Source organism: Balaenoptera acutorostrata, chromosome 13 (genome assembly GCF_949987535.1).
Source record: "Balaenoptera acutorostrata chromosome 13, mBalAcu1.1, whole genome shotgun sequence".
In the NCBI taxonomy this organism is placed as follows: Eukaryota; Metazoa; Chordata; class Mammalia; order Artiodactyla; family Balaenopteridae; genus Balaenoptera; species Balaenoptera acutorostrata.
In genome coordinates, this window is record NC_080076.1 from 60,929,595 (window position 1) to 60,955,091 (window position 25,497).

At 44.8% G+C, this 25,497-nt stretch overlaps 1 protein-coding gene across 1 annotated transcript in view; it reads right to left on the bottom strand.

Annotated features, from left to right (window-relative positions):
* Nucleotides 1–23,633, bottom strand: part of LAMA1 (laminin subunit alpha 1) — a 149,897-nt gene extending 126,264 nt beyond the window's left edge. The window contains exons 1-3 of the mRNA XM_057527375.1: nt 23,575–23,633; nt 827–997; nt 521–633 (exon numbers count right to left, since the gene is read on the bottom strand). Of these exons, the coding sequence (XP_057383358.1) occupies nt 521–633; nt 827–878 (165 nt within the window). The 5' untranslated portion in view covers nt 879–997; nt 23,575–23,633. The remainder of the gene's footprint in view (nt 1–520; nt 634–826; nt 998–23,574) is intronic.
* Between the last annotated feature and the right edge of the window lie 1,864 nt (nt 23,634–25,497).

Genomic DNA, 25,497 nt, shown 5'->3' on the forward strand with positions numbered 1-25,497 from the left:
GCTCACAGCAGTAATGGACAACCCTAGGTACGCACAGCCCTCGCAGACAGTGTGACAGGGGTGAGGCAGTGTCCAGAGGTTTAAGACTATCTTCTTTTTTTTCCAAGCTTTGTTTTCTACGTAGAACCCTTTTACAACAGCTGCATAGCGATAACAGCAAGATAACAAGCTCAAAAGGCCGGACATGCATGTGTTTTGTGACCCCACCTGCAGTGTGCGTGGACACCTGGGTACCGCCTGGCATGGCATCCTGGACGGATGGATGATCAGCGTCCCAACATAGCTTCTAAGAACATCAAACCACGTGGAAACACTCCACTCATCTCCCCAAGGATACCCGGGCATGATAAACGTGACAAGAAACGGTACCAACTTCTGTGTCTCAACTTAAATCCACCGGGTAGAAAAACAGTGAGACCAGAATGTAAACATATTAAGAAACAAGTGGACTTTCCGGAAGCTCATGAGATTACCACCCAGCAACCCACAGGCATCCTGCAGTGGCTCTGGCCTTACCCACCTGTCTCAAGTCCAGAGTGATTGTGACCCAGTGGTACTCTCTCCCGTTTTGGATGCTGGGACTCTGCCACCAGTTATTCGTGCCATCGATGGCATTTGATATGGGATGGCGTTCTGTTGAAAGAAAACAAAAACACGCAACGCTCTCAGCTTCTGGTTTAAGTTTTTTAACTTCTAAGCTGTAAAATCAGTGGAAATGGACAGCGGTGAGGAGAACGCAGGTCTGCAGCTCCCTAACACAAGTCCCCAGTAGTCGGTTCGGAAGGTGTACATTCCCACGGGTCCTCCCGAAGGGGGCGCCACTTGCCTTTGGGGTTGGCACTGCTGCCGTCGCAGAGCCGGCACTGGGCGTTGCGCATGGCCCTCCTGGGCACGTGCTCCACCAGCTTGCAGTAGGTCTCTGGCCCCTTCTCCCCGCAGGTCGCGTTGGTGCTGATGTGGGCATTGCTGGCAAGGTTGAGAATGGCAGGGAACAGCCCTGAAAGTCAAAAGGCACCAGATCAGCTCCGCCACTTGAAACCAAAAGGTCAGATCACTTCATCTCACTTTGCAAGCAAATCAGAAGGAGATGGCAAACTTAACAGTTACCAAAGGGGAAAGGAGGGGAGAGGGATGAATTAGGAATTTGGGATTAACAGATACACACTACTGTGTATAAAACAGAGAAACAACGAGGACCTACTGTATAGCACAGGGAACTCTACTCAATATCGTATAATAACTTATAATGGAAAAGAATCTGAAAAAGAATATATCTATATATATAACTGAACCACTTTACACCTGAAACATTGTAAATCAACTATACTTCAATTAAAAAAAAAAAAAAAAGGAAAGAGGGGAGTTCCCTGGTGGCCTAGTAGTTAGGACTTGGCATTTTTACAGCCATGGCCCGGGTACAATCCCTGGTTGGGGAACTGAGATCCCACAAGCCGCGCAGTGCGGCCAACAAAAAAAAATTTAATTTTAAAAAATAAAATAATAAAATAATAAATAGAAAAAAAAAGAAATAAAAAGATGGTAAGTTCACATGCTGAGTGGAGGGAGCCCTACAGGAAAGCAGTATATATGTCAATTTCATTTACATGAAATTCTAGGACAAGCAAAGCTCATCTATAGGAAAAACCGAACAGCAGTTGCAAAGGATGGGGACTAACCATGAAGAGACTGGAGGGAACTTTGTGGGGTTGGGCTCCATTCTCTACCTGATAAAGGTTTGCATTGCACAGGCACACGCAGGTGTGAAAACTCACAGAATGCACAAGGTTTGGGTAGATTGATGTATTCCGCTATAGGTTGATGTGACCTCAAAAAATAAAAAAGTCATAAAAAAAATTTTTTTTTAAAAGAGTCAAAAAAATATTGATGCAAATGCTGAACAGTTTAGGAGCAAAGTATACTTAGGTCTTTACCTCACTTGGAAATGCATCAAAAAATTAAGCTGGATTGAAGGGTAGAGATGGATACATGGACAGACAGGTGAGGAAGAGAGTCGGTAAACGTTCGTTGCAGAATCTAGGTAGGAGCATAGATATTCACTGTACAGTTCTTTCCACTTTTCTGATTGAAAATGTTCATAATAAAATGTTGGGAAAGTAGGTTTTAAGACAAGGTTCAAATGACCCAAAACCCGTATTTGCCACTGAAATTCAAGCAACTTTCACTTAGGACATCCATCCTGTGTTCACTTTGTTCCAGGTGCCTCTTCTAGCACTTACGAGGTCTTTCCTATGATTATCTAGGATTTCTCTCTCTTTGCTTTTCTTTACTCCCTGTTTGCTTTGGTGAAGAAAACATTAGAACACAAAGATCCAGTTTTCAAAATTCTCTTCAAGTCAGTATGAATCTCTGTCTTTGTATAATCTCTTTGTCTCCAGAGATTTTTATCTTTAAGCAGCTGATCCAAACTCTTCAGAAAACAACCTTTGGATGACTGTGAGAAAAATAACTACATTAGGTTCTTCAGAGATTTGACTTTATCTTGGTAAAGAGGATCATAGCAGTGAAGATTCTATAAAGTTCTAGAAAGGATGGGGCAAGTGATACAGAAGAGGGCTTCTTCACGAATGGATGTTGTGAACTCAGGTAGTGTGAGGAGGAGGGGTTTCAGTTAAGTGGGCTTCCTCTAATTTACCAGAACTTGACTCAAGATCACAGAAGATAAACTTTTCTTTATAAAGGGCATAGAGTCAATATTATTTCTAAAATATTTCTTTTCCAGTGAAATTTGAAAAAGCACAATATAATTTTAGTAATCTAGAAGGAATTCATGTATTTAATTTTTATTTTTTAGGTAGTGCTTAATATTTTCAACGACCTTTTCTTTTTTTCTTTTCCTTTGGCCACGCCTCATGGCTTGTGGGATGTGGGATCTTAGTTCCCCAACCAGCAGTTGAACCCAAGCCCTCAGCAGTGAGAACGCGGAGTCCTAACCACTGGACCGCCAGGGAATTCCCAACCTTTTCTATTACAAATATTTTAATAATTTAAATTATAAAATAAAAATGGTTATTTTTATGAGTTGCTATATTAAAAAAAAACTCACCATGCATCTATTAAAAAAATAACTTATGGTTCAGTCAAAATAAAAAGGAATATAAATAGAAAAAAAATAACTTATTAGGTAGTCTTCCAAAGACTTTCCACATAAAACAGAGCTACCTATTAGCAGTTCTATCCTAGGAGAATGGCCCTACTCAAATCAATAGATCCTTAGCCTCTCAATAGAAAATAATTATGGAATATTGTATTCTAGAGCGTTCCACTTAATTTTGAAACATAACACAGACTTACATCATATAAAGTTTTAATATGTTGTATATTTTTTTGTTTTTAACTTAAAGTTGGTCATTTTTATCATATTCTTTTAAAGGGATTTCTTTGTTAATTAAAAAGGCTTTATGAAAAAATAGATGCACCTTTACATTTAATTATGCAGGTCCCCAAATTATTATTTTTCTCAACCAGTAGTTAGACACTTACATTTTATGCAATGATCTAGTTCCTAAAGCGACATGTAATTCTTGGGAGTGGTACTTACATGGGGGGAGGAGCTGATATTTATTCTGTTTGGTACCGAGGTAAATATTAGTTTTAATAACTGTGGTGTTACATCCAAATAGCTGCAGTGGTGTTTTCCGGGCTCTGGATCACGTCTATGCATTTCGATTTGCAGTGCAATCAACTCTACCCCTTCCCTTCTCACAGACTAGCCAAGCAAGGAGAAGAAAAAAGGTCACAGGAACTAATTTAACAATGCATTTCTCTATCAACAAATCCTTTACCAGTTAACTAAAAAAATGTTCCCACTTTCTCTTTTTTTCTCCCCCTCCAGTTGCTGGACATCAAGAGAACAGCCCACTTCCTGCCTGGGGCTCCCATCACCCCGACCTGCAAGGGCGGAAGGTGAAGGGGGCAGGGGCCAGGAGGGCACCTGCCTCTCTATTCAGGAGCCTGTGCTCTGAGTCACTGAGAAAAAGAAGTTTAAACCTTGTGAACATCAACATAACATAACTTTGGTGAATAATATCTCGATTGTAGGAATCAGGTAGGTCTTACACTAGACAGGTTTTAAAGCACTTCCACACTTCCTTACCTGGCTGGTATTCCAAAAACACTTTTAATAAAAAGAAAGATAAGTCCCTTCGTTAGCATGGTTGTATAGAAACATCTTGAACTGACTAATTTCTAAAATCTATAGGGTTGCCTTCCACTAAAACTAAATCTTTCTTCTCAGATAAGCTCATATTTGGAAAAACAAATATTCACTAAAAATTATTCCTTACCTATTACATTTACTCTCACTTCATAGTTCTAGAATAATTATTATTCCTTGTTGCATATGACCACAGCTGCTAGAATATGAAAGAAAGTTGGAAATTTGTACTGGAGGAAGCATGTTTGAAGAAGATTTTTTAAAAATTCCTCAGGTTGCTGAATCTTTTCAAAGACTACTGAAATATTTCAATAAAGGGCAACTAACATGAGCTTCAGGTGGGAGGAGAAATAGGAAATCAAAGGGTCAGAAAGGGCACTGGGATCAAGAACCTGCCAAGAACAAAAGTTTGGCTTTACTCATAAAAATCAAAGGCAGAACGAAGTCTGCAGCAGGCACATGTGACACAATTTCCCATCACTTGGCTGTGCATTTAATATATTAGACGACTATACATTTTTGTTGAGAGACATTATTTACTTTAGTTAGTGTTAACTGTGATTTGTACTTTTGCCCCCATTCGGGACACACAATGGAATCATTTTTCCACCCCTATACTTAACCAGTAGCTAAAGACTTCATGACACCAAACTCCATCGAGCATGAAATAAATTCCTTCTCACTCACCAGTAGTTTCTTTTCTTTTTTAAACCCCTTTATTCACAGTCTGGGTCCACTTGGCCTTCTTAAATGCATTTTAGGACCACTTTCATCTACTGGAAACTCCCTCATTAACAGTAGGTGAAAACTACCATGAAACTGAGGGCAAAAAATGCTACTACACATGATTAGCGCAGTTTTTAGCTGAGATACTTTCCATGTTGAATAATTCGTTTTTAAAAGTTTCTGGGCTTTTTTCCAGCAAAAAATATTTTTGCTATCTGAAAAATAGGGTATCTAAAATACTGACTAGCGCCAAGGTGCAAGGCTCACTGCAGCAATTTCTTTATCGATATTTCTCAAATGATTTGGGGCCAACCGTTCGTGGCCTAAATGCATTTTGGGTGTAAGAGAAGCATGAGTTTTTTCTAATGAGTTTTTTTTTTTCTTTTTTGGAAAAAAAAATTTGGGGGGGTTCTACCAAATGTTATATTTGTCTAATCCATACTCAGAGTCATTGTGATATTCTGAAAAGAAAATGATTTGTAATTCTAAGGTAAAGGATCTGGGAAAATATGTTCAGATCATTTTTAATGGCATATTTAATATCTAACCTGGAGGTGTCCAGGCTTAAAATGGACTGTCCATTCTAATCATGGGTTTACTATCACCTCTATTAGAATCACTAGTGCCTGTAACAGCACCTTTGGGTAAGAAGTGAGCATGCGGGATTTTGAGTCAGAAAGCCCTTGGCTTGAATTCCGGGTCTACCAGTTGCCTGCTGAGGGCTTCCCCTCTCAGGCTCCTTGTCTGTGTAATGAGAAGCACTATGCCCAGGAATATTTATAAGCATTAAATGAGATTGTGTCATAAAGGGCCTAATACAATGTATGAAGTGCTCAATAAATAATTGCTATGATTATTTTCATATTATCAGTGGATATCACTAATACAAATATAATTAGACTTTCCTGGTTATATTTCATCTATTGAAGTCTCTGTATCTCTGATTAAATTTTAGATGAAGTAGTTGGTTTGCATTTAAGGGTCACCAAGTACGAAAAGGATCTACCTTTATAGAGAAGGACCATGCAGCCCAGAAAGCTGTGCATCACGAAAGAGGCGTGGAGGAAACTCAGCCCCTCGGGTCACCCCACCCTCCTCCAAGGCAGGGGGTCCCTGCACAGAAGGCTGAGCAGGGGCGCTCCCCCGACTCACTCATCCCATCCCACCCTCCGGCCCTCCCTCTCCTCTTTTCCTTCTTATTATTCTTTCTGTTGTTGCCTTTGCAACTCTGTGTAGTTGGATCCGAGTTAAACGTACATTTGTAAACAGCGATCTCCCCCTCATTTTTCTGTAAGCTGACAGGGAAGGCATCTCTGGGGTGACATTTGAGCAGCTGCCTCAAAAATGAGAAGGGACTAGCCATGCAAGGGTAGCACTATCGTTTAATACATTTGGCTTTCTTTGTATTCTCCTTGCATTAAAAACATGCTGAGAATAGGTCTGTGAGCTTTGTCAAAGGGGTCCACTGGCACCAAAAGGTCAAGAACCCAGGCAGGGAAAGCACTTTGGTCAAAGTGCTGGGAGCCAGGAGTTCATGGCGTAGGTGACTCTGTAAGTCTGCTTTCCCACCTCCTCTGCCAGGAACCTAGCTCATCCCTGGACAAGGGCAGCCTCTGACGTTTTGATCCAGGTGGATTGTGAAGGTGAGGGGGGCTTGGACCAAGGCAGGAGTTAATGCCCTGCTCAGGTGAAGTCCTCAGCCACCTGACCAGGCAGCCTGGAGAAGCAGCTGCCTCCAGCTCAGGGGCCCTAAGTGGAAAATGAGTCCTTAATGCCAGCCAGGTTGCGGGACCAGAAGACAAGATGCCTTGAGGAAACTAATGAAAACTTTCCCTCTCTCCCAGGGAATACAATCACCCTCATGAGATGCAGGTTATCATCTGATTTCCCACATTTGGCACACGAGCGTATTTTCAGGGCACACTCTCTGTGGATGCTGAGGGCCACACATGAAAGGAGAGAGGGGTAGAGACAGAGGAACGTTTAAACTGAAATTACTTACAGTAATGCATCCCAACCCCTAAGATATGTTCAGGAGGCTCTTTACAAGCTGTGACACAATTCATCTTAGCTCAAACATTTTTTTTCCCAGAAAACAATACAAGGGGGTGAAGCCCTCAGCAGGCAGCTGGTAGACCCGGAATTCAAGCCAAGGGCTTTCTGACTCAAAATCCCATATGCTCACTTCTTACCCAAAGCTGCTGTTACAGGCACTAGTGATTCTAATAGAGGTGATAGTAAACCCATGATTAGAATGGACAGTCCATTTTAAGCCTGGACACCTCCAGGTTAGATATTAAATATGCCATTAAAAATGATCTGAACATATTTCCCCAGATCCTTTACCTTAGGTGTATTTGAAAAATATTATAAATGTATATTATGAAGTAGGTGTATTTGAAAAATATTATAAATGAAACTGTTTTCCCACTTTTACTTCTGATTGATCAGCCATTGACAGCGGCTTCTGACAATAAAGGATTCCTTATTCCTGTTTCTTTCCCACAAGAAACCTACAACTAACATTTTGCCAAACAGAACTACACCATTTAAAGACATTCTATTTCAAGTTATTTATTATAAATTAAAATCACTTTAATCATTACTAAATGATCTTGTTTTGTTTATCAAATACCAGTATTTTCAGAATGTTGAAACAATAAAACATCGACACTGAAGGTGAAATAGATGAAAGTTTTGCTTGCTTGGTGTCAAACAGGGCTTCTGTTTCCAATGAGAATTCTACAAACTTACCAGTTATTTTATTTCTCAAAACTCTACCACTTGGGAGCACTTGTGAAGGAAAGTGATTTGAGTTCCCTGTGGGCTGTAGCGGACCCCTTTCAGCTGAGACAGAGAATGAATGGCCCCTCCCCCCGCCCCCAAAAAACAAATACTTGGTTTTTGGACGAAACCAATTTAATCATTGATGGCAGTTAGTAAAAGAAAAAGCTTTAAAATATTCTAGAGATTCCAAGGCCCTTTCCAGCACAGTGGGAAAAAAAAAAAAAGATGGGAGAGAGAGAGAGAAAGACCCCACAGGAACTTGAGAGAGAAGTCAAATCCCAGCTCCTGGGAGTTTGGCATTTAACACCCTTGACTTTTTTTCTCACGTGGGAAGATGAAAAGAAATTTAATCTCAGAAAACCCAGATGGGGTGGTGGGCAAAAGGCCTTGGAAGGGTTTTGCCAGAGTCCATTTCCATAGCAATGGGCTTGAGGTGTCCTTGACAAAGACAGAGGTTTTCACTGTAAGATAAACAAGCTATGAGGACCTAGGCCTGAATACTGTCTGTAGAAAATAACACCTTATCAAGACCACCTCCTCCTGCCACAAAGGTTCCTTAATGCTTATATTTGATGACACTGTGGGTTTTGACTCAATACCCAAGTTTAGTTGCAGAGACCATAACTACAATTCATCCATCAAGAGGTTTTCTCTTGTTGTCACAAAACTGAAATTTAAGGGCAACAATTAAAAAGCTCTACAGGATCGAAATCACTATAGCACACAGGCAAAGCGCGAAAGCACCTCAACATTCGTAAGTATTTTAATATTTCATATTATTCCCATTACCCTGGGAAGCCACTGCCCCTCCTCCCTCCTCTAAATTCTTACAGGAGGGAACTCAGCTTAAAGGGAAATCAAAAAGCAAGTGCAGCCTTTAGGTGGAATATTGACAGCTCTGTTGAATGAAAATGCAGTTATATTCTGCTTGTATCAATATCATTTATCATGTCTACAATGTTTATATCATTTGCTTAAATACCTAAAAACTTCAATTAATTCAACATTTTCTAACCAGCTAAACGCTTCCAAAAACCACCAACTTTTCTACGAACGCTTCAAGGTCTTAGTTATTTCTTCCCCCTTCTTCTGCCACTTCTATGCTCCATTATATAAATTTTACTTGCTTATGCTTTAAAGCTTTGGCGTGCTCTTTAGGGACGTACCCAAGGCCACTTCATGGGTGTGCAGTCGCCCTTGGTTTAGAGCCCTGTTGACACTGTCTTGAAATTTCTCATAATGTAAACAAGGGGGCCCACATTTTCATTTTGCACCAGCTCTTAAAATTACGTAGTTGGTTCTGGATACGCCTTGTGAAAGCATCAGTCAGGGACTGTCCTCACGAGCATCCACGGACCTCTGATTGGATCACCTGGCATTCGAGACGCCCGATGCGTTACCGCCTCTAACACCAGGACGATGACCCCAAGGAGGCTGGATCCACCGGATTACAGCTCCATTCATTCCAGAACATACTGAGAGGGACAGCTTACAAACCACGAAAGCATTTGCAATATCTTCCACCTCAGAGACCAACAACAGACAAACACATTTGACAACTAGAGTAAACACCCCAATCAAAAGTCCAGAGTCACATTATCTTGGTATCATTCTCACTGGGGTTGATAACACTGTACTTTCTGAGTTCTAGTACCATTGTTTTTTCTGAGATTGGGCTGCTTCTTTATCTAGATACGTACACTTAACGTGATAATCTATTTTTTTAGAGCTTTTACTAAGTCAAGGATGTCTATGAGAATCGTGATCACTGTCTTCAGTTCCTGGCCTCACGCAGGCTCTTCATTCAACTTCAGTTGGGATTCTCCTCCTTTAAATCACTCAAAATACCCTCGTCAAGGTCTCCATCCCCAGCGTGCAGTTCACCTGCAGTTTACTGGACCTCACGGTAGCTTTTGTAAACAAGGACCCTTCTCTCTGGTTTAAACCCCTCTTCTTTTGGCCCTGTCATACTGCAGACACCTAGTTTTTCCCTCTGTCACAGCAGCTTGCTGGCCGTCCCTGCCAGTGATCCAGACTCTCCCCATGACCCGATGTCCCAAGGAAAGCAGAAGAGGCCCATCCCCCATACAGGCACATTCTCAGGGGGAAAGCGGGAGGTGTATACTTTCCCCCAAAACTATTTCCAAACACAAGAGAAGCGACATAAAGGATATCGGGCTGAGGACAGAAACATCGGTTTTCCACCCCACGTGCCCAGCACTCCCTTGTTCAATATGATTAATCCCCACGTGGATAACAACAGAACAAGGCATCACACGCATGGGAAGTGAACACACTAGGTCCTGGAATGAGTGGAATCTCAACAGTGGCTAAAATAAATCCAGTATAAGTTTCACAGGGAAAGATGCAGGACCTTCCACGTTTCCCCAAACCCACCTGCAAGCACAGCGCAATCTGGGCAAAGATGGAAAAGATGCTCTAGTTCCTGGTGACAGGGACACACAACGTGAAAACGGTGCTATGAGAAAAGTGAACATGGACCTAAGGTTGAATTAATAGAAAATGACCCTTGACATCCACAGATTTGATCCTTCTAATTGAACTATGCACAAGATTTACGAAAGTCATTCTGTGCTCAACTGGGCAAAGAGAGGGTTGGAGCAGAGCTTCTCAAACTTTTATCAAATCAGCTAGAGATCTTGTTCCAAATGCAGATTCTGATTCTACAGGGCAGGGCTGGGGCTGAGCTACTTCCTGGTTAAGTAGCTCCCTGGGGCTGCTGCTTTGACTTCAGCAGATGAAATGGTCTCTTGGGTTTTTTCCAGCTCTAACTCTCTGGGGTTGGCCAATTCAGCCGAGCCCTGGCACAAAGTTCATCAGACTGATGAGTAAGATCACACTTCCTCCAGAGTTTTCTGTCACTATTTAACCAGAACTCCAGATTCCCCATCCTGCATTTACGTTTTGGAGACCTTTGGCAACTATTTTTAGAGGGAATTCGGGACTTTGGTTAAAACAAAGTTTTTTGGCTTATTGTAAAGAGGGAAAAAAGGTCAAGGCCTCCAAAATTAAGACGTAACATACAAACAAGGTCACCTGAGCATCAACCAGGACAATCTATTAAAGCAAACCAGTGTTTTGATTCCTCAGTCCTGTTCTACCCGAGTGATGCTGCCACGGGCTGGTTCATCCATGTTGAAAATGATGCTACTGAAGACACGGTGAAATGCCTCGATGATGTTAAATTTTAAAGAAGGCTATGTACCTGCGCTGCCCATTGCTGGCAGAGACCCAGCCCTTTCAGCCTGTCCTGTCCTGATGGTGCTGGTATCCTGACCTGCTGTCTTTTCACACAGGCCTGGAGGGGGCTTTACACACGGGGGTGGGGTGGGCCAGAGAGGACAGCACGATATCCATCCCCCTGGCTGCCCTGGGACCTTGCCTTTGAGCTTCCGGGACATGGTCCAGGTCTAGGTGACAGAGGAGAGGAAGCGTTTTCAAAAGAGCCTCTGAGCAAAAACAGGGCCATTCTCAGAAGGTGGGGCCGTCTCCCCATCCTAGCAAGGAAAACAGCTGGAGAGACTTGGGGAAGGTCAAGGACACAGCAGTGCCCTTGAGCCCTCCTCCCCCATCATATTAAATTAAGATTTCTAATATTATTTTTCTTTCATTTTCTGAATTCTTCCCTATATTTTCATTATGATAATAGGGAAAATTTAGTCTGTTTCCACACATTAGTAGTGAATCAGAGCCCAGCCTGGACCGCATGAATACGTGACTCTCAAACAGGCCACATTTATATACAACTTCTCTTTTTATTTTTTAAATTGAAGTATAGTTGATTTACAGTGTTTCAGGCGTACAGCAAAGTGATTCAGTTTTATATATATGTATGTGTGTGTGTGTGTGTGTGTATTCTTTTTCAGATTCTTTTCCATTATAGGTTATTATAAGATATTGAATATAGTTCCCTGTGCTATATAGTAGGTCCTCGTTTCATATACATCTTCTTTAATACATTTTCTTTTCAAACAAACCAGTAAAAACCAAATAGCCTGTCTCTCCTGCACACTGCAGTAGGATTCACATGTAGGTCCCCCACTTTGAGCAAAGTGCACCTCTTCAACCAATGGACTGTGGACGGGGAGTTCTCTCTGTTTTAGTCCTAAGTGGCACTTTCCATACTTGCCCCTCCCCCTCGGGTCGGCACCTCAGCACAGACCTCCCCCTGCTGACTCTCCAATCCTCTGCCCTTTACACTGGACAAGCTAGCATGATTAGGAGCCTAATTTGTTTACAGGAGGATGTCAGCCCTTCTTTCAACCTCTGAGATTGGTTCCCCACTGGCCAGTCCAGAATATCTGTGAGTGCGGCAATTGTTCCCTCCTGGGGGTTGCAATTTCCAGAGCCCTCCCCGACTTGAGTGTCTTGAAACCGAGGATCTAAACTGATTGACTCAAGATGAGCATCCTCTAAACATAAACGGTAACTAGTACAGTATCTGAAATCAACTTTAAGAAACTTCAATATAAAGACAGTGACTTGGTGCATGTGACATCGTGTGTGTGTGTGTGTGTGTGTGTGTGTGTTACTTAGGTTTAACTACCCATTTGCAGCTGGTATTAAAATCAATGATGCATCTCTTGGGGTGGTCAGGGCGTATTCCAATAAGGAAGACTATCCAGGGTCGGGGCACTCACCATAATGTTCTCTGTCTCCATCAACACCAATACTTTGCTAATTAGCGAGGAAAATGTTTAAAATGGGCTATTAGTAAAATTAGTGGATTGTTAACAGAATCACGAACAAGAGAAATAGAATCTCATAAAGAGAATTTCATGGTAGTCAAGATATTTTTATAAATTAAAATATTTTAGTGGGACTTCTGGCTATGGTAAGTAAAGAGATTGACAAAAACAGTTACATAACTGAACAAAATTTTCAAAAACAACCATTTCAGGATTCTGAAAATAACCAACAAACAACAAGTTGGGAAGCTTTTCTTTATGAAAGGCTGCGAGGGTTTCAGGTCAGACTGTGAGAGAGAGAGCAGCTTTCTGCCTGGGTCTACTCCATACTCACCCCCGCTCCCAGGGCAGGGTGAGCCCTGAAAACCAGCAGCTTTAGTGCTGGAGATGGACGGCTGACTTGATTTGGAGCAGAGAGTGGAAACAGATGCTCCGTGATGCTGACAAAGTTGTAAACTCAGTAGAAAACAAATGGGGAAACCCTGTAGTTCGGCTAGCTGAGGTTGCCCTCCTAGTAGGGGAAGATACAGATGGCTAGACCAGCCAAACACTTAACAGGGGATCCTGGGCACATGGGCATCAAAGAAGGACCAGATCAGCTCTCCACACTTCCCCGGCTTTTTTTATTGAAAAAGACTAAAATAGTTAAGAAAAGATTTAACAAGGGAAATTCAAGACCAAGACACTGAAAACTGTGAAACATTTCTGAGAGAAATTAAATAATATCTAAATGAATGAAGACAGGTTTCTTATTCATAGACAGGAAGACTCAATATTAGACAGCACTTCTCCCCAAACTGATGTACAGATTCAATCGAATCCCTATCAAAATCTCAGCTGGCTCTTTTGTAGAAATTGACAAGCTGATACTAATGGAAATGCAAAGGACCTAGAACTATCAAAGCAATTTAGCAAAAGTGAAGTGCGGAATGGCTTAAATCACCCAGTTCAAAACTTATTACAAAGCCAAAGGAATCCAGACAGTGTGATGTTAGCACAGGGAGAGACACGTGGGTCAACAGAACAAAAGAGAGTCCAGAACTATACACTGAAAATCTAGCTGATTCCTTCAAATATTATTTCAGAATTATTTGAATACTGAATTTGAAATTACTTCATTTACAGAAAACTGTCTTATACACAAATTTTCAGGGAATATTTGACCACAGAAAACGAGGCACATCTTAACTTAGTCAATTTAATAATTAAAACTAAACCAACAAGGTTGGAAGCTACTAAAGGCACACTAGATGTTATGCTCATATTTCTAAAGAGAATAGGCCATTCTTTCATTCAGTAATAAGTGATTTTTATCACACAAAAATCCATCTGTGACATAAATTCTGTATGCCTTTGTTCTGTTCCTGAGAAGACCAGGCTGGCTTAGCCCAAAATGCCTGGAGGAGAACAGCTGTTCCCCACTTAAACAACGTCCTCCAAAGGCAGGCAGGTAGAGTTCCTTTAAACAAAAACTCTATATAAAAATGTAACTCCAAGAGCTAGTCAACAAATGCCAACAAGACTGAAGTCAAGGCAAAATAGAGTGTTCTATAGTCACAGTCTTCAAACTAAAAGGAAACACATTGCAGTAGAAATGCAGTGTTTAATCAGAGTTCTCTCTCTGTTTACGGTGACACTATTTTACAGCAATAAGTGGGGTGATATTGGTGGTCCAGGCATTCAGAAACAAAAATCCCTCCAAATTGGAACTGATGGACACACGTAGCCTAGGATTCCTTGGGCACTTCTTGTGCCTGCTTGACTACAGCTCTAGGGGGTTCAAGGACCAGTGTGCAGGACTCTAGAAACTCAACAAATACTTATTGAATATGTGAGTTAATGAGTTGTGGGCTTGAGATGCCTAGAAGTCAGTGGCTTCAAATCTAGAAATAAGATTTTGTTAAATATAATCTGGGCTTTAAGCCTTATTCGTCATTCAATATTATTTCAATTACAAAAACGTAATCCTCTTTTCTCCTTTGTACTGAATTGGTATATGGGGAAAAAAAGGTAAATAATCTCTTCAAGCTGTCAAGCCCCTCCTGATTTCCAGATTCTGTGGCTCTTCTCTCTGTGTATTGGACCCCATCTGTGAGCAGGGAAAGCATCTGGATTTAGTGTTTCTGCTACTAGGTTGTCCCTGGTCATGTGTTTTGGTTCAGAATGTGAGCTTTGGTTCCCAGAATGTTTGACTATCTCCTACCGTAGCTTGGTTACCTGCATTCTTGTTCCCCATCCCTGCATCCTGTCTGGGTACCTGCTAAGGCCTCCCAGCCTTCTCGAGCTGGCATCTGTCCTTTCCCAGCCCACCTCTGCCCAGGAATCATCACTCCGCCTCCTCATTAGGGACCTTCCCAAATCCCAACCGCCTGTCTGTCTGAACCTCTCAATACTATCCAGCCTCTGGGTTCCCTCACAGCCCCCGGTGCTTGTCTGAATTGGGACTTTCACTCATTCATCCAACCAACATTTACAGAGCCAACAGGAAACGCCAGACGCTGTGTAGGTATTAGAAAGAAGAACAAAAATCTCTGCCCTCCAGGAGAGACAGGCAAGGTAACAAGCCGTTACAAAATGACGTGCTGGTCAGAGGTGTGCACAGATCGCTATGGCAACAAGCAGGAGGCACACCTGGATGACTGGTGGACCAGAATGAGGCAGTGTCACAGGTGAACCACCATGTCACATTATGGGAACCACGGATGCGTCAGAATGGCCCCAAGAGGGTAAGCAGTGGGAGAAGCAGCTGTGGAGAGGTTGGAGCAGGGCCAGACCACAGAGGGCCTTGTAAGTCCTGCTCAGTAGGGGGAGAAGCCACTGAAACAATTCCACAGGGACGGGATGACCCCATCAGCTTCACGGCCCGTTAACCCCTGGGAGGCTTCAGATGCCAACGGCTTTCTGGGCCCCGGGGAAACTTTTATTGGCCACATTAGACTCATCCCATCATCTGCAGCCGGCTGGCCATTCTTGCAGAACCTGCCCCAACCCAGCAGATGGGCCGGGTCCAGATTCCAGCTCCATCAGTCTGGGGTTAGTCAAGTACAGCACCCTCCAGCACCGTTAAGCCTTTAGTTGGGAGCTGGTCTGCAGGTCAGTGTAGGTGGGCTGTGGGTGTGTGTGGTGTGTCTGTGGTGTGTCTGGTGTGTGTCTGGTGTGTGTGGTGTGTGTATGGTGTGTGTGGTGTGGGGTATGGTGTGTGTTAGGGATGTAGAAGGAAGAAAGGCTCTTATTTTGCTGTTGGAGCTTGAAGGGAAGTCATAAGCCAAACACTGAAAAAACCTTCTAACATGCAAATGACCAGGCCCCACCCCAGACCACATAAATTGTAGTCCCTGAGGCGGGGCCCTGGGCATTCATGTGATTAAAATCTAATGTGCAGCCCAGACAGAGAATTTCTGAATTAACTGTACCTGCTCTCCACACGCACATTAGGGCTGGCCAAGCAGGTGAGCCGTGAGGCCCCCTGAGACAAAGGGCATCTGGAGGAGTAGATGTCACCCAGCAGGGGGTTTGGTGAGGAAGCTAACGCAGGGCACTCGCTGCCCCTCCCCTCTGCCCTTCCCTCCCCGCCATGGGGCCTGCTTGCTGCAACCTGAACTTATGTGACTGGGAGCAAGCAAAATATACATGCTAACTTCCACCTGTGCTACCTGAATCCCCTCAACCATGATTTCTCATGGAGAACATTTCTTTCTAGCTATGCACTTGGACTTCCTCAAAAACAATTCCATCAAGAATGTCCATAGTGGAATCATAATGAGGAAAGCGGCTGAGAACGAGGACCTCAGGACACACCCCGACTTGGGGCCTGGAAGGTCGAGGGTCCACTACACGTTCGGTGCATGAAACACGTTCGGAGCAAGTAAGTGAATGAGCAAACACGGGGGAAAATCTAGAAACACGGACTAGAAATGACAACGATCCCACAAGAAAACATTATTCCCTACCCCAAGAAGGTATCAAGGATTTAAAATGCCCACTGCCTTACAAGAAGAGCAGGGGGAGCTCCCAAAGGCATCTCACAACGTTCATGGATATCTCGAACTCTCCCCACTCCAAACTTCTAGAATGAACAAAAGTGCAGCCGTGAAGCCAGGGCAGAGTTGTAAAGAGTTGGGAAAACCAGATCACGTACAAAAACAAAGACAGACATGCCTAAATTGGAGATTCAGAAGGAAGGGGCTGAAGGATGGACAGTGGGAATTTTGAGGATGGGGAAAGAGTGCTAGCCCACCACAGGACAGAGCAACAGGGACAGAAAGTACACCAAGTGGCAAAGATAGTTCTGGAAACAGCTATTTAAACTAGAAACCCAAAACGCTCAGCTTGAAGGCCGGCTGGAAAATTCCTTCCGCCTCTGGTGTCCAGATAGGAATAAGGTTTCCTGAAACAGATTCTAGATCCTACTCAGACCTGTGGAATCCTAATTCCCTCCAGTGGTACAAAATCTAGGAAGCTGGAGGACCTCCTGCCCGGACAGGAGCCGAGCTCAGGGCTGGGTTTGCAATCCAGGGGCTGGGTAAGTGTTTCATCATTGTTAAGGCAACCCTGTTGCCTCTACGGGGGGCTGGGGGGCGGTTTGTTGGCGTTACTGCCCTCTCACTGCCTAGGGCTCAGGTCCCAGCACTAGAACATGTGCCCCCAAGTTATCTGTGTGTGGAAAGAAATGCGGGGAGCTAAGGTTTTGCTCTTTGAAAGAAAAATGTCCCCTCTTTTTGACCTTGATCGATGGCATTCTGGGCAAGCCATCCACAAGAGGACCAGATGGCAACTCTGGCTGGATGGGAACCCCGACTGATCACAAAATACAATGCAAGTTCAAAAATGGCCATAGAGGCCATAAAAACAAGTCTGCCCTGGGGCGGGGACCAACTGGCCATGGGGGATCGGCTGAGGCTTCAGGTAGAGAGTGGGGATGCCACTCAGGTGAGGGAGTCATGGGAACAAATCACACAGCCCGAAGTCAATACCTGACTTTCCGAATCTGCGGGGATGATGGATGGCTGCAGCCAGCGGGTGAAGCCAGGGCGTGTATTACGAAGACAGTGGTTAAGGAGCACCCGTCTCACCGCCATGTGGGACTAGATTAGGTGAGCGGATGCTGCCATCAGAGACTTATTCCAAGTGGCTGGTTATAGCCATCTGGACAGACAGTGATCATCTGCAGTGTAATAAAGAGGAACAAAGGCAAAAAAGAAAAAATCAGGGACCTTTTTAAAGGAAGAAACAAAAATGCAGAGGGATGATTTAGATAGGGGGAATACAAAAAAAGAAAAGAAAGAAAAGGAAGATGAAACCAAGGAGACCGAAAGAATGCCATAAACTGGGAAAAATAGGGAAAGAAGTCATTGGAGCAGGAAAGAATTCCTGTGCTGGGCCTGAGATAACAAGATAATCGCTTTTAGTGAGTAAAATCCTGCCATTACAAAGAGGTTGGAAGACATTTAAAAGCGGGGTGTACAATAATCAGCATCGTGGGGTGAGGTTTTTCTCCTTTCTGAATGTCCCCTCATAACTAAAAATGATCTGCTAAACTTGAGCATCTTTTATATTGTTGTAAAGAGTTTCCTGAGGTTCTGGCAGGAAATTAGGGAGCAATGCAACAAAATGCAGGAAATCCTTCAGGGAATGGGAAAAGATGGCACTTTCCATAAATACTCATGGAGCTAAATCTGACATTCCCATCAGCAAGGCAGGAGGTTCTCTGGCACAAGAACTGGAGTCATACTGCCTGCTGGGCCAGCAGATCCGACTTCAAAGATAAGTTCAGGAATGAAGAGATTCAGACTTCAAATGGCTGAATCAAAAAAGGGAAAAAATGCACACACACGCTGAATTCAGCATCTGATGTGTTTCCACAGCATCGTTTCTGGATTAACCTCTGAGGTAAATGCTTACCTAGGCAAGAATGTTATCCACCACGCTGGTGTGGAATCTCAGTGTTTCCATTGTCTGTCTCCTGCCCCTAAGCAAGACACAAAATCACTGGGAACAAGTTACCCCAAAGAAAGCTGTCCCGATCCAGCCTTGAGAAAACAAAGACGCTGGTGGCAAGCATCTGTGCCGTGAAATGGTTACTCTGAGAGCTGTCACCTCAGTACAAAGGACATGAAGATGCAATGAACCCAGCTGAAGTGCGGCATTTTACATTGAAATAGCTCCCTGGCAGGCATGTCCCAACAGAACCCAAGTTCACGAACTTACCTAAATTACTTCTATAAAGGAGTTTTTTCTCCTCATTAATTTTGAAATGCATTTATTTACTCAACTGTCCATGGATACACGCTAGGATTTTAGAAATAAAACAAGTAAAATAATTATTTGCAAGCATGTAAATAAGCTACATACATCCTTCTTAGAAGACTATAGTTTATCTTGTTCATCCAAACATTTCTGAGTAATATCAGTGACAGGTTCAGCTAAGGTCTCAGAGCAAGAGCTCTCTCTGGTTATCTCCACTTAACTCTGTATTCAAGGTACAGGCTTAACTTTATTCATCAGGAATTATTTTTAATATTTAAGTTTTTCTGTGTCTGCCATTGTCGTTCCAGTAATAAATCATACTTTTTGGAAAAATAAATAACACACTATCCTTAACTTCTGATAGAGTTATTCTTAAACTTAACCTCTCTACATCATAAATCGTCTAAATATATTTTTAAAAAATTATTTACGGCTTCAGGAATAGCTTATTAATGCTACAGTAAGCAATACTTTCAGAAGGACTACAGGGTCATGAAAGCAATCAATGAGCTAGTTTTTAAATTCCAAAAGATCTAGGAAACAAGGCTCTAATACCATCTGTCAAAGGCCACGATGAAAGGGACAAGTTGGAAAGTGAAAAGTCGGTAAGTGTAGACATTGATTAAGTGATGCATTTAACATCCGGCAGCAGGGATATTAAAGAAATAGTATGAAGGAAGGGCAGTGGATATAGGAAGAGTGTTTCCTGTTTTATCAGGAGATAACTAGTACCTTTCTTATACTATTAGGAAGTGCTAGGGAGGAAGCAGGTTTTAGGAAGCAGCTTGCTTTTAAGAGTTACATGAAGAAACATCTAAGGAAAGATACTCAAGAAACTAAGAATCGTAGTTGCCTCAAAAGTAGGTGACTTAACCTTTTCTATATACCCTTTGGCATCTTTTGAACTTTGTACCATGGGCATGGATTACCTATTCAAAAATAGTTTTTAAAGTTACTTGATTCGTGAATAAAGATATTAATCTCAATGTGGCTCAGCCAAGACAGGTGGTTATTAACACCAGGAACATTGCACAGCGATGGACACCCAGATGGGAATAAAACAGCCCCTGCCCTCGGGAAGCCCAGGCCAGTGGGTGAGACAGAGCAGTGAGCCACTTGCTTAGGCCACCAGGATAAGGACAACAATAGCGCTAAGGGACCAGAGCACCAGGAGTCCAGGGAAGGGCACATCATAAATACTTCACCAATGACGGGACCGGGAAGGTTTCTGGGGGTTTTAGACCGCAAATGGGAGGCTTGTCCAGCACTGAATAGCCCATGTGCCCGGCATCGCTGGTCAGCTATGAACAGGGGCACGTTCGTCCCCAGGTAACACCCTGAGCTCTGGGCCAGCAGGCCAGCTGGGTCCCAGCCTCCTCCTTTAGCCCCATGGGATTCTCCAATGTCATTTTGCGTGTCCGTGTTATGAAGTCAGGAGTTCGAGAGGCGTTAGTCCAAGCCTCTTAGGGTGGTGCTTCTAGAAAAATCATGGTGATGGTGGTGCTGAAGATGGAGAGGAGAGGAAGAGGGAGGCCCAATGAGAGAATCGTCACAATATTTCATGGGAAGGACAAACAGTTCCTGAGCCTAGTCAGCAGTGGGGACAAAAATGGGAGATGGATTGCACAGAGTTTCAAGAGGTAAAATCAACAAGTTTTAACGCCCAAATGAATGTGGGTCCAGGATGGTGAGGACGCACCGCAAGCGGGACAGTTAGACCATCACCATGGACTGCGTGCCTATGATGCTGATATCCCCAACGCTGGGCCAATTTTCTCCCTGTGTTACTGAATCACATCAGTTCTCTGCATTTCACAGATCCAGAGGTGCTGAGAAACTTAACCAACATCATGGCTCATCAAAGTGACAGGTCTGGCATTTGAGCCCAAGACTACTTGATTCCAAACCCAGACTCCAAATTCCAGAGAATATAGCTGGGAAGAGGGCCTCCCAATAGTTCTGTGCAAAATAGTAATAATGATGCTTAGATAATGCTTATTGAGGGCTGATCCTGGGTTAGGCACTGTTCTAAGAACTTATCTTGCATTCTTTCATTTCATCATGAACAGCCTCTCCAGGGAGACACCATTACTACTCCCATTTACAGATGGTGAAACCAAAGCACAGAGAGGTTAAGTAACTTGCCCAATTTCCCACAGCTTGTAAAGCCAAAAAGTAAAACACCTAAAGCTTAAAGGCATATCTTGTCATTTCTCCATAAAAACCTACTGTAGATGATAATGAATATCTGTAGGAACTTATGAATGAATTATTCTAAAATTGTAGGGTGTCTCAAGGAAGATTACCTTGAAATAAGTGGTCATATAACATTTTACAATACTCGCGATTCTAAGAGTAGCACAAGACACTATGGAACAGCATGTGTTTATTTCATATCTTTGTTGCATTTGAACTCTCGATCGTGCTATATTAACTACAGATGTAGGCTTTATATTAATGTCTGGAAAAGTGGAAGAGAAAAAAGGAATGGGCCAAAGTCTGGGATACGTAGGAAGTGGGCAGTGATGTTTTTATTATACAATCCTTGTTTCCAACTACTAAAATCAGTATTTTTCTTGGCCCTTACTTGGGGAATACAGCTACAGGAAAGAAAAATGAACCTTTGAAAGCCATTCAGGCACACACTTCACTGGGGAGCACATACACGCTAAATTTGAATGCTACATCATTTATGAGAATGAAGTAAATTTCCTCTAGTCATAGAATAGATTTGGAATTGTCTATTTTTACTAAGGAAAAAAAAAAAAACACAGTTCAAAACAAGAGTTGCTGAGCTGACCTGTGAAGCAACTATAATCCATGTAATTGCCAGCTGTGGATGAAACACAACATTATTGTTAGAAATATACCACCTAGTATTTTATACTTAGGAATAGCTCACTTTACACAGGTTACATCTCAAAGGAACTGAGCTATTGGGTCACATACCATGAAATGTAAAGTAATCCAGAGAGGCTGTGAAATGATAGAGAATTCCTAATAATCTGAATGCTACAGGATGATTGTTTTAAAAAATATAAGCACCAGATAACTAACTAACTCACTGTTGATGCTAGTCAGAATTATTTTATTATTATATTATGACCAGATTACACCATTTCACTAGTCATTCATGCTATATATATGGGGACCCAACTTATTTTTTAAAAAGTCAAAACTCCCTTAAAGGTGCCTGTTAGGAAGGGTGATGGTTGTGGGGTGAGGACTGAAAATCTGGAAGGTAGTGTGAAAGATTCAAAGGCTCCCACGCAGTGGGTGGTTTTCCCGCAGCATCTTAAAGCAGGAAAGCCCCACGCGGTCCCACTTTCTCCAAACACCATTCACAGCCGCCCAGGCCAAGTGCTGAGCCCAGAGGGGCGCGGAAAACACTCAGGGCATCTCCCCAGTCCAGGACTTTCAATTTCTTAGAACAAGGAAGCTGAGTCCAGCTGTTCTCCCTCCACCCTGTGGGAAACCAGGCTTTTCACTGTCAGCAACCCGAGAGAAAGGCGTTCAGCTCAAAGAGTCCAAGCCCGCTCTCCCGCAAGGCCGGCCCCTTTCTTCCCGGGGTAACTATGTAAATTCCCTGCATCCCAGCCCCCGCCTTGCGCAGAGCCGACGCTCAGCCATTCAAAGCGTGTCGCCCGCTCCAGTCCAGCGCTTCCACCACGAATGCGCCAATGAATGGGACGGGCTGCAGAGTTCACAGCTCAGCACGGTGCCAAACACCCATCTTTCCCACGGGGTATTGCGCGTTCTGCCTGCCTACTTTTTTTTTTTTTTTTTTTGAGTTTAGTTGCTTTACAATGTTGTGTTATTTTCTACTGTACAGAAAAGTAAATCAGCTATACGTATACATATATCCCCTCGTTTTTGGAGTTCCTTCCCTTTTAGGTCACCACAGAGCATTGAGTAGAGTTCCCTGTGCTACACAGTCGGTTCTCATTAGTTACCTGTTTTATATATAGTAGTGTATTGGCATATATACACCGCCTACCTACTTTTGACCTGTACTTTCCTCCGTTTTTAATGACACGTGTATTTGTGGGAGCATGCCCGCGGTCACGTATTGCATACATTAAGACGTTTTCAACAATATTTGTGAACGCCTAGCCAACAGCCGGCGCCGGGAAGACTTAGCCTCTAGGGAGAGCGGGCACGGTGTTGTCCACAGAAACCGGAGGGGGGTTTCCCTTTCTCTGGGGCATTGACAGAAGCTTTGAAAGTTCGCTTCGGGTTTCTGTTCTTAGCCAACCTTGCCCCGCGAGTCAGCGTGCTCGCGCAGCCAGCCAGCGTCCAAGTCCCTCTTCGCTCCCGCTCCCTCACCCCGAAGTGACCACCGTCTGTCCTGCGAGGGAACGGCCGGTTCGGCCACTTCGGGGCCTGCACCCAGCGCGGCCGGGAGGCGCGGCCGAGCCCTGCACGCCGCCCGTGGCCGGTTCCCACGTCCGCTCCTCCCCGCGCACTCCCCGCGCGCCGGCCCGCCCCGAGTGGCCAGAGTACCGCCCCCTTTCCCGGCCGCGGACCACCAGCTTTCTGCCGCCGGACGGTGGCGGGGACTCTGTGGGTGCCTTTCCCATTCATTCTCCGCCCACCCGCCGCAGCCCCGACCGAGAGCCGGGCCAGCGCGGCTCTCCATAGGGGCTCCCGGGTCGCCAAGCCTGACCCGGGGACTCAGAGCCCGAGGAGGGGAAGCCCGAGGAGGGGAAGCCCGAGGCGCGGATGAGGGAGCTGCGTCCGTCAGGGGTGCTCCCCCAGCCCTCTCCCCCGCGGCCGGGCGACTTTTCCAGGGGCCGCGCGGGAGACCCACGTGTCTGAAACCCGGTCGGGGGTGAACGCGGATGCGCGCACCGACCTCAGGCGCGGCCGGGCGTGGGGCTTTGTCCCGTAGCCTCCCGCCCGCCAGGGGACCGGGACGCGACCCGGGCTCACCTCTCTGCTGGCCCTGCGCGGCGACCCAGAGCAGCGAGGCCAGGAGCGCCAGCCCCGCGCCGCCGCCACGCATCTCGTCTCTGCCGCTCGGGTGGCTCCGGGGAGAAAGCCGCGACCGCGCGCGAGGACTCGGCGGAGCGCGAGCCTGCGCTGCCCGCCGGCCCCTCGGACACACCCCCGCCGACCTCCGCCGTGCCCGGCCCCGCCCCACGGCCGTCGCCAGAGACCCCTCCCCCTGGAGACCTCCTCCCCCTGCCCGGAGACCCCTCCCCAAGGAGACCTCCCGCCCACTCCGAGAGCCCTCCCCATGGAGGCTCCTCCCCCCCGTCCCGAGAGCTTTCCTCCCCCTCTCCGGAGACCCCTCCCCACAGAGACTCCCTCATCCCCAAGGCTCCTCCCCCCCCCGAGGACCCCGCGCTCGGCCCGTGGGCTCCGCCAGAGCCATCCCCCAGCTCGGGGGGTGGCGTGGGGGTCGACCCGGTGCAGCCACGGGCTCCGAGTTGGGGGGCGGGCGGAGAAAAGTGGGATGGAGGGGGTGGGGGGGGGGAGTTCTGCCGAAGTAGGCCGGGGCGGAGGGATCCGAGAAAGTATTTGCCCTGTTGACCTTTCCCGCCCCAACGCGGCCCTGCAGCCGAGCCCGAGGCCGGGACCCCGCGCCGCCGCCGCCGCGCCCGAGGGGCCCCGGCCTCGCCCCGAGGATGGGACCCCGGGCCTACTGACCGGCGCCCCTGTCCCCCAGGGGATGGTGGCCCGGGCCTGGCCGAGAGCCTCACCTCCCAGGAAGGGACTCTCTGGGGCTTTTAGCTGCCAGCCTTCCTGCTCTGCTGTTGGCAAAGGATTTTGTGAAGATTTTTCTGAAAATTGTAATTTGTTTCCCACTTTGCCTAAGAAAGGCAAGAAGGATCGCTTGGATTTAATTATTATCATTAGCATACCCTTACTGTTCAAGAAAGAGGTCTTATGGGGGGGAGCGGAGTTCAGTCTTAACAGGAGATTTCAACAGCTTTGTTCTTTTTTCAAAACTACATCTGGTCCCCGTTAAAGAATTTTTAATTTCCTCTGATCTTTTTTCTATTGAAAGTATTCATAACACTTTGCAGATCTCACTTTCTCACAATATAAACATGCAAGATAACGTAAGTCACTTATTACGGCCCACGCTCTCATTTTTGTCTTTTTTTTTTTTTTTGCCTGATGGGGAGATAACTTTATTTCAGTTGTGTCAATCAATTTGACAACCTCACCAATTACAGTTTGTCTCAAGACATATCCTTCCGCACTTAATGAATAAAATATCATTATAATATTAGCAATTATTATTACTTTTAATCATAGAAGTACAGAACAAAAAGGTAGAATTTGGCCCTTTAAAAAGGATGCAGGGCTTCCCTGGTGGCGCAGTGGTTGAGAATCTGCCTGCCAATGCAGGGGACACGGGTTGGAGCCCTGGTCTGGGAAGATCCCACATGCCGCGGAGCAACTGGGCCCGTGAGCCAGAGCTACTGAGCCTGCGCGTCTGGAGCCTGTGCTCCGCAACAAGAGAGGCCGCGATGGTGAGAGGCCCGCGCACCGCGATGAAGAGTGGCCCCCACTTGCCGCAACTAGAGAAAGCCCTCGCACAGGAACAAAGACCCAACACAGCCAAGAATAAAAATAAATACATTAAAAAAAAAAAAAAGGATGCAATATGGTTGGGTAAGAAGGTACTCATCACAGTACTGAATTTAAAATGCAGACGTTCTTAACTATTAAAATATTTAAGTATTAAAGTATTAAGTATTTAATTAACAAATCAATGATGACATTCAGTATTTAATAAGTAATCAAGGATTGAGCATTTAATATTAGACAGAATTACAAGTGTTTCTGCACTGAAATAACTTTGTATGTACATTATACACATACAGATATCTCTTTTTGAGT